Source organism: Cinclus cinclus, chromosome 6 (assembly GCF_963662255.1).
Source record: "Cinclus cinclus chromosome 6, bCinCin1.1, whole genome shotgun sequence".
Lineage (NCBI taxonomy): Eukaryota > Metazoa > Chordata > Aves > Passeriformes > Cinclidae > Cinclus > Cinclus cinclus.
The window spans coordinates 47,541,874-47,560,557 of record NC_085051.1 but is presented as its reverse complement, the minus strand read 5'-3'; the positions used below and the strand labels follow the sequence as shown (position 1 = coordinate 47,560,557).

General features: G+C 38.0%; 1 protein-coding gene across 3 annotated transcripts in view; it reads right to left on the bottom strand.

The window, feature by feature from the left end:
* Positions 1–2,630: 2,630 nt before the first annotated feature.
* Positions 2,631–18,684, bottom strand: part of UNC79 (unc-79 homolog, NALCN channel complex subunit) — a 105,198-nt gene continuing 89,144 nt past the window's right edge. For all 3 annotated transcript variants that reach the window (XM_062494525.1, XM_062494526.1, XM_062494527.1), the window contains 7 exons: positions 16,208–16,297; positions 12,625–12,800; positions 10,822–11,008; positions 9,309–9,506; positions 7,051–7,128; positions 3,497–3,538; positions 2,631–2,831 (listed from right to left, as the gene is read on the bottom strand). In XM_062494525.1, coding sequence (XP_062350509.1) covers positions 2,631–2,831; positions 3,497–3,538; positions 7,051–7,128; positions 9,309–9,506; positions 10,822–11,008; positions 12,625–12,800; positions 16,208–16,297 — 972 coding nt within the window. The remainder of the gene's footprint in view (positions 2,832–3,496; positions 3,539–7,050; positions 7,129–9,308; positions 9,507–10,821; positions 11,009–12,624; positions 12,801–16,207; positions 16,298–18,684) is intronic.

The following is an 18,684-nucleotide window of genomic DNA, read 5'->3' as shown; positions in this document are numbered from 1 at the left end:
CAAATTCCCTCCCTCTCTTTGTCTTTCAGATTCACCAGCTCACAGCATATCAAAATACAAAAATCTCTCCCCTACACATCCCACTTTCAGGGAGCCAACAGCACTTCTTTTCAGTAGGGTGACCCCAGCCCCTACACCTGGGTCCCCTATTAACGTGGTTACTTAGCAAAGGTATCACCTGTGTTGCAGGCACAAGACTGAAGAAGACAGTTGAGGGATGGAAGGAGTGAGTCCCACTAGAAACACCTTTGTGCCCGAAGGCAGAGTTCCAACTGCTACCACTTAGTGTGGTACTGCACCCCCATGAGGCAGTGACAGAGCTTGGGGTGAAAGGAAGGGATCACAAAAATCAACAAAACATGGCTCAACCACCAGCATTCTGCAGATGAGCAAGGAAGTGTCTACACGGAATCATTATGGAGAAAACCCCAAAACTCCTTTAGGAAATCTTGCTGGGCACCCCTCTGAAGTACCTGTACATAAATGCACACAGTATGGCGAATAAACATGAGACAAGAGAGCTAAGAGTGCCAAGAGGTAAGATCCTGGATGAAAGAAGGATGCAAGAAAGACTTAATATTTGATAAAAACCTACTCCAAGTTCAAGAGCACGCCATGGTAGTGCATCCCCCTCCCAGCTCCTCCTCAGGCTACACTATGATCTCAGAAAGGCTCATTGGCCATCACCCTCTGAGCAGATGCTGCTGGTGGAGCCTGGGCTGCTTCCCCCACTCCTTTCGCCATCACCAAGCTCACTTTCACCATCACCTGTTGAGAAGATGCAAAGGCACCCAATGTGAGCACTTCACTGAGCTCAAGGGGAATTTTTCACAGGTACCTCGTACATATTCCTTAGGTCTGTGTGCATGGAAGTGTGAATGTACTGTAGTAAGTGTACTGTGAATGTTCTCTATTGGATTACTGAGTATGTTAGGTGTGTAAGACAGGTTTGTAAGTGAGTTGGTGCACTTATAGAATACTTCATAAATTGTTGAAATTAGGCTATCCATTAAGTGCTGTTAAAACCCTTCGGCCCAAAAGCTATTGGTCACATCTGGAGCTCACTTTGGCAAGGGGGTCCACTCTGAATATTGACTCAGTGGGAGGGTCTCCCTCGTCCCCCTTTTATTCCTACTGGTTTTTCATCCCCCTGTTCATGTCGATCATTTTAGGTTGGTTTCAGTTTTAGATTAGCCAAATCAATTTCTCTTCACTGAAAACACACAGAGGGGCAATATTTTAACTTGCTAGCTTAAAACATGCCTGTTTTTGCTTTGTTTCACTGTTTGGTTTTATTTTTGCTGTTTTTGTAAAGCATGATGGTATTTTAATGGCATATCTGCAAACATTTCCATTTTTATTTTAGTAAATGCAGTGAGGGAAGACTGACCATTCACAAAACCTAAAACTCGGGTAGATTGTGAGAGTGGCAATAAAGACTAGGAATTTAATACCATTCCAATATACAAGTTAATGTTGGCTATTTTTCTAATCAGTGCATTACAGAATAAACACAAAAAATAGAACTGGGATTGCACAGACTTAAGTATTTATTACAAGAGGTGATGGATCATTATGCTTTCAAGATTTTATGTAAAGTCCACTGAGTTAATTGATTCTCCCTAGATTCCAATAGGCTTTGGCTGAGTCTCCTAATGATATTAAAATCCATCTGTTATTAAACGTCATGTTTAATACAACAGTATGCAAATGCTGGGATTTGTAAATAACATTATGCAAAAGTTCAAGTCCAATCATGCTCCTCTTGAAGTTTGCAACATAAATTCTGTAGACATCAATAAGAATAGATTTGGGATATCTTTTTAATTGCACTGTATACAAGTATCAACAGAAGAATACAATACAGTAGTCACAAAAATAAAGAGGCCTCTATGAAACCTACAAAGAAGAGCAGCAGAGAATCAATGAAGTAAAAGCAGTATTTCAAAAAATAATAAATCAGACCTGGCAGTTTTGGAAAATGTACTGATAAAACCCACAAATTAATTGGCACAGTTTAACAACCTAATTTCTAAGTGCACTTCATAACGACTCTCCTTACAAGCTGCTGTTTTCCCAGAAGGTGATGACAAAAAGCCTCATTAGAACATCACTGTTTATAGTGACAGATTTTATTGCATTGCCAGCTGTGAATCTAGGAAAAAGAAAAAAAACCAAAAAGACATCCCCACTAAAAACTTATATAAAGGTTCCTAAAAACCCTATTTTCTTTTGGAATTGTCAAAAAATAGCAACATAGCACTTCCATGTTTGTGAATACCCACAGTTCTATTTTTAAAAAAAATAGAAGTTAAAGAAAAGTGATTTTTGTTATTTTTGTTTTAGCTTCAAAAATAATGTAAAGGAACATTTAAGAATAAGTTATTTCAATGATCAGAGAGATATGTACAATATGATAGAACCTGTTTATCCTGAGTAACTGTAATTATAAACTGGCAGGAGCAGGCTCTTAGCTTCACCCATTATAAGCTTTTTCACAATCTGTCCTAGGCTAAAAAGTGTAGATACAGTATATACTCTGTATATGGATTTATACAAAAGGTCTTTTACAGCTCTAATCCTGTTATTGCTAGGCTAAAAAATGAATATTTTGGAACAAATTACATGAATCATAAAGGATAAAACTGAGATGCAGCTTCTGATGACTGAATTTCTACTTGAGCCATTTTAAACTGGGTACATTGCAGCCACTTGCGGAGCACAGATGAGCTATTGTTCATTTGTCCTGACCCCTGTAACATCCTCAGGCTGTGATGGTTGACATTGCTCTGAATGGCTTGGAGGCGGAGCTGAAGTCCAGCAGATAAATGCTGTTGAAATTATGCAAAACATTTAGTTTCTTACCTTTCATACATACATTAATATAGCGATGTGAAGGTTATTGGTTGTTGGCCACAAGTTCCTAACACTGCCCCATGTCAAATTTCTTTCTTCCACATCCTGCCTGTGGTGTTGCCATGGAAGGCAAATGTGTTTACAGACACAACTCCATACTGAGACCAAAACTTCTCTTCACCAGAAATCTCTTGACTCGCACATCACACATCCACCTTGCTCTCCCTTACAAAGAGGGCCAGATGGCACAGTTTTACCCAAGCAAATAGGCCCACAATATCTTCTTCAGAACCCAAATCTATCTCCTGAGTCAAGAGTTCCAATCCTGATTTGTCAGGGAACTCTCAAGCCTAAGGCATTAAGAAAGCCACAGGGAAGAACCAATCTCAGTAAACAGAGAGGAAGGGCTCCAACGCAGAACCTGGCTAGAGGAAAGTGCTCCAGAAGGGAAAAGGAGAGTAGTACTGACTAGAGGGCAAGTATCTCAGCTCTATCTATGCTCACTCTTCAGCGATTCATCTCAACTGCATATGCTACAATTATCTATTTTCAGAGAATCTGGAGATCACATCTTATTTCTTGAATTTACAGAAATGTATAATACTAAGAATAACAGAATAAGGTACTAGAAACAACTTACCTTTAGGTTTGACTGTATCATTGGCAGCCACATTGGTATGAGCTGCAAGAAGAGGTGCATTTTGTTATTATACAAGTGACTGTAAACATGCTACAGTTACTGTAAGACAGAGAAAGATACATCTAATGCATTTAGCCATTTGAGCTGGCGTGGTCTGAACCGAAAATCTGAAAATGTGGTCATTTTAAGTCCTCAGAGAAGGTAACTCTCAGATATAAAGAAGCCAGTTTCCCTGGTCTATAGCTTGATAAACCAGTAGCAATTACTGATTTCCTGTTTAAGGCAATGATGAAGATACAGAATTAAACTTGTTCCAGGATGTCACTTCTTACTTTCCATGTAAGGGTGTTTCTGTATGTGCAGGTGAAAAATACTGGAGTAAACAGAGTAAACATTTTGTATGGTGAAGTATACATCAAGAAACAAACAAAAAAAAAATCCCATGAGAAGTAGTTCTTAATAACAGATCATATATTTAAATGGCAACCAACATTTTTTAAGCCACTAGTCACATCAGTGCTTCACTGCAGAATGTAAGATATTCTGTAGGCCAGGGAGAACAGGTAAAAACTATCCAGAATGACAAGGTGAGAAGGTCTGCAAATTTGTCAGCTGTGATTGGACTGGAGTGATACATATTTCAGATTCCTGCTCTTCAGGGAACTTTTACTTCTGAAGAAGTGTAACATGACAACCTTATGAAAGCCAGAGAGGCATTTCTAGCAAAAGTATTCATGTTTTTCAATATTAATTTAACCACCAAGGTTACTGTTCTAAAATGTTCCATTAAAATTTGCAATTTGCCAATTATGCTACTGGGAGCTGCAAGTTAAACCTAATCACTATTGACAACATTAGATAAAGTACTGTTTCCCTTGTGCAAGGAATGATAATTGTTTCAATTTCAGTACTCTTATGCTGGAGAATCATATGCAGCTCTGTCAGGACTCATTACTTAGTCTACCACATGAAGAACCATATTCAAACCTCAGCATTGACAGACAAATGAATGCCAAAACAGCTGGAATGCAGCCAGATGCAGCAGACACGAGCTCTGTACATCTTTCCATGGGCTCTCACACTAATGAAGTGCTTAATAAGATGCACTGACCACAATCCCAATGTGTGTTTTTGGTGAGAACAGGTCTGAGAGGCCATGCTCCACACCCCACTGCCATCAACAAAACATCACTGACAATTCTGTGTGGCACTGATGGAATTCCTATGGAGTTAGCCAGTGGTGGCAGGACTAGTGTCAGAAGTACACCAAGCAAGAAGGGAAGCCAGGTAGGAAACTTAGGGTACCCCTCTGCATCTGAACCAATTCACTGGACAACTTTTACAGTCAGCTGAGAGAATCAAGCACTTCACATGCAGCTCATCTTGTCCCAAAGCAAGTATCTAAAATAGATCAAGATGAATCACATCCAAAAATACTGACGGTAAAGGGCAGTCATGGAAATTAGCTTTTATCAATATGTCTTCTGGACAAGTCTAAGGTCAGATACAGATCTTTGTCCTCCAGCACCAGTTCTGTCTTGCAGGGTCTGGACATATTTAGCGAAATGAAACATGCTGCTGCAGGCCCAAGCAAGCGAGCCCTCTAGTGCTACAGCTGCCAGAGAAGTCACACAAGAAGACATTTTTATGGAAGCACTTGAGTTTTAACTAATCCTCACCCAGCCTTTTTTTCACGAAAGAAGAATACAAAACTCTAGTTAGAAAGAACAGCTGGAAGAACAGAGCGCTGTCAGACAATAGGAAATTTTTTGAGTTTATATTTTAACAGAATTATCTTGATTCCAGTTTAATTTTTAAAGAGAAACCAGGCTATAGAACAGGCTGGTCACGGTGCTGTTCTGGCTCCCCAAATATGCTGCCTGTCCAGCTCTCTAAAAAGCTACACAGCACCTGCTGGAGCTGCCCAAAACCCTTGGGTCTCTGCCAAAGGCCTTGAGCGTTCCTGTCTTTACTGTAGGCTCCCTAGTTCCTCAGAGATGCATTTGATGGTCAAAAATGTGCCCAGCAAGGTGCTGGTCTCCAACACCAATGCCTACCCTGGTATGGTCACTATCCTGGTTCCTTTGACATAGAAAAGCAGGAGAAAAGTTGAGTACTTTCATTTCATTGCACAGTCACTGAAGAAAAGCCCGTCTCAAATTTGATTTTTAAATTAGAGATGCCACTCACTAGTTCCTGTGTGAATAAGCTTTGCACCGTGTGTCTTTGAAGGACTTCAAACAAACAGTAAGTCCCTAAATCATGGCACTTTTTTCAGTTTTACAAGAAATATTTTTACAATCAGTTAGTTCAGGAAAAAAATAGTAATCTGGAACTATGAATCCTAAAGTACTGTTATGCATGTATATTTTTCATGCAGGATTTCACTTTAGGGCTGAGTAAAGGGGATTTGGTCACCCAAATTTTTCTCTTCCATCTCCCATCCACTAAACATGAAAACTTAGCACCTTAACTCAGAGTTTCAGTTTTATGAGCTCGATTTTATAACAGCAACAATGTCCTTTTAACCTGACTTAGAATTGTATTGATTTATACTCTCAAACATAACCCTCTGAAAGCATTCATTTGATTTGTGATAGGGATTTGGCCCTAAAGGCCTCTCTTTTCACAGCTTTAAAGCCACTCTTCATCTTTGTCAAATTCTGAACATCCTGGACTGGCTAAAAGAGAAGCCCATATGTCTTTAAGACACAGCTATAATCACTTTAACATCCCTTAGTGACAGAATTTCTGTAGTGAATCAAGCCATTACAAATCTGTATTTTCACGATGAGTGTGAATGCTTTAATGTCAGTTGACATAAAGACCTTCAATTTTAGCTACTTTATTTTCAATTCTTGCTTGATCATAAAAGACTGGAGTAAAGCAAGTCAGAAATTTCCTTTATGGCAACAGAAGAACTATATTAACCTTAACTACTTCTGTGGAAACTCTGTTGAACTGGGAAAACAAAAAAGGACAGTAAAATTGATTTATGCTTGTGAACTACCTTAACCCTTGTACAAACACTGTGATAAGCCATGGAAGACTGACTATGGATTTCCAAAGAAACAATTCATACACATAAAATAACAAGAAAACCACTGTGGCAAAAAAGTTTGTGTTACCCATCTAGAAGAATGTGAGGCTCAGAACACAGAGGACATTGCAAAGGACCTATGATGATTAAAAGATTCAGAATAGCTGAAAATTCAAACAAAAGGTAGAGGTTCTTGAAGTCAGTGACATTAGTTGTGTCTGTTAGAGAAATAAGATCATTACTGACATAAGTGGCAATGGAAAGAGGAAGCACATTAGATGTTCATTTAAAAAAAAAAAAAGAGAATTGAATTTGAGACTGTGGCCTGATCTTCTTACCACGGATTTTATTTTTCAGTGTGGTCTGCTAGGGTATATTGTGGCATTAACATTCAACTTCAGTTTCTTCCACTTTCTTTTTTTGAGTGGGAGGGGAAGCCGAGGGACAATACATTTAAAAATCACAATAATCAGGCAATATAATTTAATAAATATTCATGGTATGGTATGCCTACCTTTACAAAGATAGTAGAGTTGCATTCTTGTAAAGCCTCCATTAAACTGATCACATGCAGGCACACCATTTCCACCATCTTGGAAAAGAAAAATCAAACAGAAAACCAAATTAATATCCAGCATAACAATGCATCAAGATAAGCCACCAGTCTCTACGAAAGATCATCCTGTATTTGTAAAGCAGTTACACTGAACCAGAAGGTGTGCATTCATTAACCACTGACATACAAGATTAAACATTACATGAGCACATATGGGATGTTTTTCTTTAGTTTAGCCCCAGTGTGGTAACATATATCTGTTAAGTATTTCAAGGCTTGATGTATTTTAATTCTTACCACACATCAAAACAAGTTGTCTTTGGCTTTGTTCTTTTCCGACATCATAATTTTTTTTTATGTCCTCGCTATGTAATTCTCATCAATCTGTGTCAGAAATTGGTATTTATATTTATTGAATCTTTGAAAATTAACATGCTCACAAAACCTGTCTTTTTATCCCCCATCAAAAGACAATTCATTGTTTTGAACTGACAGCTAGTCCATAATTTTTCCATTTTGTATCATAATTTATGACAGATGCAAATATCAGTTATTTGGTAGTAGACAGCTTTTTATGTTTTATATTGTGTAAATTCACAGGTACAAGACAAACACCCTGAGCCAGCAATGACTAATCACAGTGCCTGTCTAAACTACATGTAAATTCTCCTTGATAATAATAAACTTAGCTTTTATGTTGTGCTTTTCATCTTCAAAGTGCTTCACAAACACTAACCAACCCCAACAACAACACATCTGTGAGACAGGCAAGTATTATTATATACATTTCACAGAGCAAGAGCTGAGGCGGAGAGCTTAAAAACTGTATCTCTAAAGCTACATAATGATACACTTTCAGAAAAAGTATATATTGGAACTTCCCAGTCATATTCTTGTCCTAGGTCTTGACAAGAGGCTTTTGTGTCTGACTAAACAATTGGCTGGTTGGAAAGGCTATGCACACATCCTGTTCCTCCAAATGGAGCTTCCTGAACCCCTCTTCCAGCAATGGCTTGTGAACCACAGCAACCCCACTAATGGCAGAGGCTAAAATATCATCTAGGGAGAGCTTTAGGTGTCCCTTGCCTGATATGGACAAGACACAGGAGATAGTAACTGGCTGAGACATTCAACTGCAGCCCATGCAATTACAATTAAAAAGGCAAGGTCCATACCTGCCTGGGATGGAGGATGTTTCACATGGGGAAAGGGGAATTATATAAAACAATTTCCATATACACAGCAGGTCTACATTTAAAAAAAAAACAAGAAAAAAGAAAACCTTGGTAGCAGCAAACCTTAAAAACCCAAACCTTAAGACCTAACTTAAGAGGAATGGGCCATGTATAAAAATGTTTCCCACTCAAAGCTAACATCAGGCTCTCCAGAGCCACAACTACTAGTGAACATCCCAGTTAAAAAGCTTTCACCTGTCATGACTATCTGGGATGTGGGAAACACAGCAGGCCTTGCCCATCAGAAACAAGTTCTTAACCCTAAAGCCTGCAGAAACAGAGAATCATCAGTCAAGGGTAAGCAAAGAAGCAGCTATGAGGGGGCTGCTGGAAGCCCTCTGGGTTCTTATTGTAAAACACTGCTCCAACAGAAGACAGTATTTGGGATAAACAAACATTTAAAGGTTATTTCCAAGCAAATAGTAGGGATGATTTCTGGACACAGTGGACATTTCCCTTTTAAATCTTATCTCTAGAGATGCCTCCCACCAGTCATTCATTAGTCAAAAATGCTTCAAGAGATACTTATGTAGCTTATTTTTGATGAGTAACCCATGAATTATGGGTGGCCAATTGTCAGCATTTGTGTATTTCTTCACCACCACATGGTAAAAAGTAGTAAAATGGATATTCACAGAATTATCCTAGAACAGTTAATTTCTTCTGTAAGGCAGAATCAGATAAAACAACAGCCCACAGTTAAGAGCAGGAATATATACGAAATGAGACGTGCTGCACAGAGCTCTTAATCCAACAAGCAGCGACTCGAGCTCCTGATGCTGTTTCAGGCAGATTCTGGCCAGATCCTGTTTCAGGCCCACTGTGAGGTTAAATCACTACTAATTAGCTATCCCTTTAATTTCTCAAAAGGATCAAAGTCACTTTATGATGTTATTCATAGCCTGTTGTATTCCACTAAAACAGAGCCAAGCCTCCCCTGAGTTTAATCTGTACTAAATCTGTCTGTAGCACCTGACTTACCACTTTGTTATGTGCCATTAGCTGCAGGATGCTCGGTGTCACTCGGCTCCAGAACTCCAGTGCTGTGAGGATGGCTGTAAAGCTAAATTCGTTCTGATTCTGGACTGTCGGAGCTACTGCTGTTTGCTCACAATACACTGTCCAGAGCTGAGCAAATATAAATGCATGGAACAGGGAACACATGTGCAGAACAGATGTCTGTACAGAAACAGAAAATAAAAGAAAATGTTTGTTTAAACAAGTGTATTTGGATACAGTGCAGAGGTTTTCATCCCCTGTCATGTGTCCTTCTCACTGCGCAGTTTTGCCCCTTACTTTACCATGTTTCCCTCCCAGTAGGAACTAGTAAGCCAAGAACACTTGATAACATCTTTTCCATGTTTCAAAAATGGGTTTATACTTTCAGACAAAAAACTGCATTTGCAAACATGCTCCCATGCCATCTAAGTGCCAGGTACTAAGGTCAATCACTTTAAAAGAAAGTTCGTTCTGCAAAACAGGTATTCAGGGCTATTTCTGAAACTTTCTGAATGGAAATCTCCACCGCAGGAGGCTCTGGCACATATGATTCCACCTCAGAACCTGAAAGGACAGTATTTTATCAGATTTTACATTTGTTCTGTTAATCTGTCATCCATTTCTGCTTTGCTGGGACTGTTCATAGTCACAAGGAAACAGTCAAGGAAAGAGAATTCATTTTGCGTACTCAGGCACGGCTCCTTGCTAATCCTTGTTATACATCACAGCGTCTGAGCCTCCAGGACTGCTGGACTTTAACTACTTCGTTACAAGAAAGATGCTTCTTGTCAGAGATGCTTTCTCAGTTTGCAAGTGCAAGAGGGATTCATGCTCTGTGGCAGTATGACTGCACCAAACATTGCAATGGTTGCTTGGTAACTGGAAAGAGGTATTTGAAAGACCAAAGAAATGAATGGAAGGCACCAGTGTCTTGGCTGGGTGGAGGGAAAGAAAGGGGGATTTTACATGTAAGATAAATATGTGATCACTCTGCTCTTGTCACTAATAATAACCTGGTTGGTGTCAAAGACTGCTGCTATATTTGTATCAAACTACTGTCACGAATGTCTTTATAATTTGTAATAACTCTTGTTGTCCTGAACACCTGAAGAAAAAAGTTGTGCTTGAATCATCACTGTTTGTGATTATTTTGATCGTAAAATTATTTACATGCCATCCAATGCAAACATGCAACAAGAATAAATAACTACCAGAGAGATTTGCTACAGAGGCAGTCATTGCTGAAACTTCAACTTGGAATTCAGTTTTTCTTTCCTCACTCCTGTGTTCAAACATTTTGAAACAGCCAAATCTCAAACTTCAGCGTACTAATTTAATCAGTTTTCTAGAATGTAAGAAAAACTGTGAAGAGATTTCTTTCCCTGGGTCCTGGGTTTTATTAAGGTTTTACCCCTCCTTTTATCTTACTAAAAATAAATGTTTGCAATAAGGCAAATACTTAACATATCTCTACTTAAAACACATAATGCCTTACCTTTGATTGCTCTGGAAACCCAATCAGAATAACAATAAGGTGGTCAGCAATTTGTGAACCTGCATCCAGTGGAATAGGCATGCAAGATGATGGAGAATTTGGACAGACAACATTGTGTGTCAGAGACCCCAGAAGTAGCCAGGACAGCAAACGAATGTGTGAGACACATTCTATGAACTCTTTGGGCCTGTCAAGAAAGAGCAGATTTTACAATGATACTAAGTTTTTGGGCTTTCCCCAAAATGTGGAATCTCCTTATGCACATTTGGCAAATGCAGTCTCAGTGCACTGGAGACACAGATCATTGGTACAGCTTGTGGGAAGATTCCAACCACACAGGGCTTGGTGGCCTTGACATACCATAAAGAAGTCCAATAGAACATATTTGGTGGGTCTAAGAAACAATTTCTATAAAAGGTCAAAGCATTCACAGATTCATTGCTTCTATATACAATGATTTATTTTTTTTTATACAGATATCATCAGATGGGAAGGATTGCCCAGTGGAAATGCTCCTCTCAGCTCCCCTGGACTCCACACAGTTGCCATACCTCCACTGTGTTCCAGTTCTCCACTGGTAAAGTGGAGGTAATTTGTGTTCTTGAGCCTCTCCTCGCACATTTGGATTGTGTTTTTGAGGGCAGGGACTGTGCTTTTTTGTGACACTTAGGTATTTCTCCACCATCTAGTGCAGTGTCTAATTGCAAAGCAGTGTTTTTATATAATCTAAAAAGGAAGAGCCCTTTACTGGTGACATCCTGTCCATCCCTTTGCCACTTACAAGCCCTGACTAAATACTCATTTGAATTCATAGGCACAGGAAAAAATAATTGCTTTTCCATCAATAAATCACTATTTACTAGGCCACTCTCCCTGCTGGTTTTAGTTTCTAATTTGATGTCATTGTCAAAGACTCACATTACCCAAGAGGCATTCCATTAATTTTTGTTTTTCAATAAAATCTGATACAATGCTCTTCCTCAAATCCCTCTAGGATTTTAAATTAATTCATTACTTTCAATCCAGAACATGTGTTCCTTTTTTTTACATGTAATACACTAAAGTGCAGGGAGATAAGCACTCCATTATTTCCAAAAGCAGATATGCTCCACATAAATGCACATGCAGATGCACCTAAAGGACTGGAGCCTAAACAGCTTAGTCCCCAGAATCCTGGACAGGTAGCCTGGGACAAAGCTGGCACAGGAATAAAAGGTTTGTTGAGACATAATTCAATTGCCTGCACTCAAAACAACTTGCCACTGTACACAAGGGACAGTACTCCTCTTTGTTTAGACAATAAAACACTGTACATCAGGATTTCTAAGTGAAAAGGGACAGAAAATATGTCTTGAGCAGGATTTCTCTCATTTAACTTTAGCCAGGTGAAGTAAGTAGTTTATCATAGATTAGTAGGCCTACACTTAAGAGTTCTCACTCATTTGTACTCCATAATTTCAAAGGCCATTTCCTGTTGTATTGTCTATAATTCAGAGAATATTTTCTGTAATTCTAGGACTGATCAAGTGCCTGTGTGCTTTTCACTGTCTGCACCTAGACCAAGAATCAAGTTAATTTTCAGTGTTACTCCAGTCAAGCCCCTGGAGTTACCTCCACTATCCCTTTAGCATGTACTTTAAATATTACATTGACAAACTCCTCAGTTAAGGATCAGGGAGCTGCTGAGCAGCTGTTTCAATGTCCCACTGCGGGTCTTGTCTATGAACTCTGACAATAAAAACACAATTTTGTGAAGATTCCTAACTTATTTTAGTATTCCTTTTTGTGGAAAAGCCTTCTCACCCTTGTTGCATTGCCGAAGGAGGATGGTAAAGCCAAGGCAAATACCGAATCACAGCTTTGTTGTCCCTGTGGTTTCCCCGGGTGATTTCCATAGCAGCAATCTGAGCCAAACCAACTTTCAGATGTCCACCAAATGTGTCTTCATGCAGTGGCTGAGAACAAGTCTTCATGTGACTCTGCAAGGCAAAGATCTGATTTCCCACCCAAAAAGAGTATTTTGCTTGAACTAAGTTCTTCCAAAAAACAGCATATTCTATTCCACTTCCCTTCAATTCCTTCTCAGGATCTCTAACTGTGTCTACAAAACAAAGCTCAGGAATAGATTTTTAAAAATTCTCCAATCCCCCTATTAGTAACACCTGTATGATGCAGATCTTTCCACAGAGGGCCACAGTTCCAAGAGGCCGAACAAAATATAGATTGGGCAAAATGTATAGGCAGATTTTGTATCAGCAAACTCAACAGCTGATAAATACAAATTAATGCTTGCACGTCCAGAGAGCTTAGGTAAAAATGAAAGAATCTAACCTTTAACAAGGCTGCATCTGGGCAGGAAATGTCTTCCATGTGCAATATTCCATTTACATGTTCAGAAAGAAGCTCTCACTTATTCACCAGCAATATGACTACACTGCACTAGTCAGCTATGTTGCACTATTCAGTTACAAATGCCTTTAAGCTCTGGCAATATAAAGGGCCAAAACTCTTACCAAGAAACACTCAAATATTTATGCCTGTAAAGATAATTTATCCTGCTTTGCCAGCTTTAAGGGATGTTTCATTGCTGCTTCTTGAGATAACTCTGTATTTCTATTAAGCTAAGTTTGCATTACCTTCTGGCACTAGACTATACCAGAACACAGGCTGACTGCAGTTCCTTGCTTAAAAGGAGAGCCATATGCTTCACACCAGAAAATCAGGTCATCAGTTATTCAATTATGAATCAGGGTAAAAATCAGTGGACCAGTAATATTTTTGTCACAGACAAGTATCTGACCCCAGAAACTTACACTCTCAAATTGCACTTACTTAAAGTCTCTTTCAAGAGAAAAAATCCCTATGTACCGGCATGAATGTTTAATGACTTTTGTTATACAGACAGAAAAAAAAGGATAGACAGTTATGCAGTCAAATACATTATAAATCTTTTAAAAAGGTGGAATTTCCTAAATAAAATCCTGCGAAGCTTTTCCAGCTGAAGATGTTATCTCAAAGGGGAAAAGAAACCATAATAAACTGAACAGAAACAGTATACTGAAATGCAATTATCTTGAGAATTAACATTTATACCTTCTTTATAGTGCAGTAATTCCTGATATATAAGATGGAAAATAATTAGCCTTTTTCAAAGAAATTATTCTTGGATAGACAAAAGATGACACTGAATATAAATAAAAAATTTTAACTATGTCTATTCTCTGAATTCCTACAGAGAGTAGAAGTTTTCAAATTTGGAAAACTAGCATTTGAAAACCACCTTTTGCTGTTGGGAGTGTTACTGGTCATATAAACCATATGGCATTCTTGGCTGGCTATAACCCCAAATGCTGCTGATAATACACAGTTGTGGTAAGAAATTGTACAACCAGATGATCCTGGGATTCATTTTCTAGGGAGTAACACCTCTGTTAATAAAACCCAAGCAATGTAAATAAATATATTAAATGAGCTTGCAAGAATTTGAATCTCGATGTTGTGAGTTTGTTTGAAGTTCTGTCTACTTGTAAACTTAGAAATGCTTACAAATATTTTCTCAAACATGTTGCAGCCACAAAGTAAGTTTTATCTGTTTAAATAAAAAATACCTTTTAAGGCAGACAGAAAAGCTTATTCTTTAATACATAAAATTCTGGCCATATTTGACTTTCCTATTATGCAAATTTTGTACTTAGATTCTCAGATTACATGGGTAAATCAAAACAACATGACATTTCTGACTTTGCGTTAAATGGCCAGATGACTGATTTGACAAGCTTCTTGTCCAATTTCAAAACATGGAAGTGAAAAAATGGGTAAAAGTTTTAGTTCATGTTCTACCTATATACACATATAAAATTTTAAAAAATAAATAGTCCCATTGTGGATTGGAAATAATCATCAGTCTTCAGCACAGTAAGAACAATTCTAAAAATCAGACTACGACTCAAGGGAGATGGGCAGAAGGAGAAAGTCCAAATGACAGAAAGTTTTCTACTGAAACATTTTACACAGGAGAGAGGATACCTGCAAGTATTTATAAACAAATTTTCCCCATTCCTGGTTTCAGGTAAGCTCACTTTTTTTCCTGTGGAACTAGCCAACCAGATGTATCTCTTGCCTCATTTATGATTCATTTGCCTAGATATTCTGAAAGCAGTTCTGAACTTTAACAGAAATGGGTGAATAACTTAAGAGGACAGAGTAGGAAGCAATCCAATTCAACTTCAAATAACTAATTACTTTGTGCTTTGAAGTAAATTTCTACTCCAGCATAACAGGCTGCTTCCATTAGACTATTTTTTTAATTCAAAGGAACTCATGGTCAACAGGGTAAGAGTTTAAGAAAAGGAATATTTTGCCCAGTAAAATACAGTTACAGTGAGTTTCAAGACACAAGTTTCAGTTTAGCTGGGATTCTTTTTCCTTTGTGGTAAGTATTATTAACATGCAATAAGGTGTCCCTCTGGGGCACAAGGTGGGGTGGAGGGGCCAGGGTGACAGTGAACAAGTGAGTGTGTAAGAAACTAGTAGGGTAAACGTTCTCATCTCATTGCTTCATGAACAAACATCAGAGCAGCAATGTTACTTAGAATACTTATTTTTCAAAACATCTTAGATAATTTCCATTCTGTAGGAAATTTAATAGGAACACGAAATTCTTCCATGAAACAGGAATTCTAGGTTTTGATTAGCTAATGATTAATAGGATCTTTCTATGAAACATAATCCTAAATAAAATATGTTATGTTAACAGAAGTATTTTCCTATCACTCCTCTTAACAATTTGTCATCCAACTAATACAAAGAAACCAAAATGTGGTTTGGTCTACAGAGGTATGAGCTATTTGGTTTTTCTCCACCTCAACAGAATATAACCTGACAATGAAAACAACAGCATCCATTAGAAAAAGGACACCCCCTTTTTCAGGTCAGTTACTGTATTTTAATTACCTCTGAACTTCCAATAAATTTAAGTGTCTGTTTGGGTCTACAGAGACACAGGATTTCTCCAACTGTGTACTTAGTTGTACTGGCAAGGAGTTTTATGCTTCCCTGGGTTATATTAAACACAACTTCTCACAGACTGATTTGACATTTGCTTAACATCAACAATTCAGAAAAATCATGCCTGCGTTTTTATTGTGTACTCATGATATTTGAATCAGGCTCCATTTCAATACCACATAAGTTACATTTTACTGATGCCACAGAAGTCTCTAATCTATAACAGGAGTAGCATTTTTTAAAAAGAGAAAGAAAAAAAAAACCCTGTCAGTCATCCTCAAATACTTCCTACTGTGTCTCCCAGGCAAGTTCCTTACAGAAAACATATTTTTTGTCAAAAAAACTCATACACTTTTGATCAATGTATGCCAGAACCAACCTTCAATTTGGTTAAGGTATGCATATCTGCAATGAAATCCAGCACTTCCCCAACATACTGCCTCATGCATTCCATTGCTGCTGTTCCACACTAAAACATAAAAGAAGTAAGTTTAAGTACCAGTTTTGCTTCACCAGAATACAATTGGTCTGTATTAAATTCTTTATTTCACTTCTTAGTTAGAATAATTAGGAATAGGTATTCTTTGATGTTCTTCTTCTCAGTGTACTGTCCTCTTATCTGATTATAGTATAAGAGGATAGCCCAGCTGCTGTAAGTTCTTCATGCATCATAAAATACTCTTATCTATGACAGCAATAAAAGATTAACTGATGAAACTTTCAAGAATGTGCTTGTCATGTCATCCTGAAATTTACAGTGGTCCAGAATCAAAGTCTTAAAAACTTGATGAGTATTGTTCGAACAAATCAGTTTTTCAGGCAGCTGAGCATTTCTGCAATTGGAACCAATCAGTAACAATCAAAGAACACAAAATTCAGTCACAGGCCCAAATGCCCTCATTTCACATTAATCACAATGGAAAACCAGTCTAAATAACTTCAGGTATTTTATATGTAAACATCACTAAAATGAACATCACTGAAATGTATTATGTTTTCTCCTTTTTGCAAAAACTAATGAATATTTAATGTATATTTCTGAAGAGAAAGCATTCAAAATACAGTATCTTAATGGCCCTTAAGCTCCAGTTAGGTCATAAAGGTATAAGCTTATTGAGAAACCACCTGTGCCAGAGCAAAAACAACCTCAAAGGGAAAACAAAATGACTCAATGTGGTGCTTGCTGTATTCATGCACTACAAATTTTCATAATCCTTTTCCTAGAACAGTGACAAATGTGAGTCTGGCCCTCAGCTAGCACAAGATGTGCCCGAGGTACATAAAGCAGTCAACGGAACAAAGCTGTCAGATTAAATAAGGGCTTTGAATAGATCAGAGAACCCTGCAGGGAAGCTTTCCAAAAGTGATACTACCAACCCACTAGGTATCACATAAACCTCTGTTTATATGTTAATAGTCTGAGGTGAAGATAATTCTAGCTGAATTCAACAGGAACTATGGATGCCTCATTCTTAGCAGCCAAGTAAAAGAAATGCTTAACTTTTAAGGTTAAATGATGACATTATTAAATCAGGTATCTTTCTGAGGTCACCAAAACGTACTTTATCCCAAGTCATAGGCTCAAGGAAGAACATTGAAGTAAAGTTTACAGAAGAAAACTACTTTTCTTTGACCTCTTTCTGATTGCCTGCACTTTGAAGTATAGAAGCTGATTATCCTACATGAGTATATAAATGAACCAGATTTAGTTTTAGTCACAAAATTATTAAGCCACAGTTGAGCTTTAGTGGCTGAAATTTAAAAAACTGCTAGCATTCTGTATTTAAACAATTGACCTGGGCACTCCTCATTGTTCTATGTTACCATACTATGCCACCTTCTGGCATTTCAAATGTTGATGCTGCCAGTTTCCATGACAGAATAAAAACCAGCAAAATATGGTCATTGGGAACCCTGTCAGTACATCCTCCATCCAGCTTATGCACACTATGGATTCCACCTGGGTTCTAGAATATTGAATAATAGAATTATGGAAGAGACTACACTCCAATCTCTGAAAAATAAACGCTCAGTTGCACAAGATTTCTCTCCAACAACCTATTCTGTTTCATGCAAGCAGTAGGCAGCCTAATTTTCTATCATTCTTTCTGAAATGATCATGTTCCTATCACATCTTTTAACACCAGTGTTAGTCTATCTATTCAGAGCAAGTATAAATTAAAATATCCTGTTGGAAGCAAAGGTATTATTAAAGATTGGCATTTAAAAAATCACGCACTTCAGAATATACATGGGAAAGATCCTTAAGTCATCCTTAAAGCTGACACACACATAGGGAAACAAGTTTTCCTCACTCATCTTGTGGAGTAAACCTTGGCTAACCCTTTCCCACCTGCTTGGGTACTCAGTCACATGTGTCATGGAACATGTCAAGACCTCCCATTGTGCTACTTCCTCCCATATTCACCAGGTGCATATTCAGTGCCCAGGCAATGAGGAGTACTTGTAATTTAACTACATTCATCAGCAGGATATAGATGAATGACTTACACATTACTAGAAAAATACCACTAACTCCCTTCTTTAATCAGATAATCTTTTGTGAGAATGCAGGCAATGGTTTGTAGCTTTCCATCCTGCTACCATCTTTTTGATGCATTCAGCTGGTCTGCTCCCCACTGAGAACTGCAGATCTCAGATTTGTCTTTTTGAGCACAGGCTTTCACTGTAAGAAGTCAATTACGTGACTAAAGGTTATCAGTGAAAGCAAGGGAAGCAACATCAAATTCAGAACTCTTCCACCATTAATAAAAAGGATGAAGCATCTCAGCCTGTCCCTGTAATACATCCTGCCAGAGGAGAAATGAAAAGGAAAGAGCATTAAAATGAAGCAAA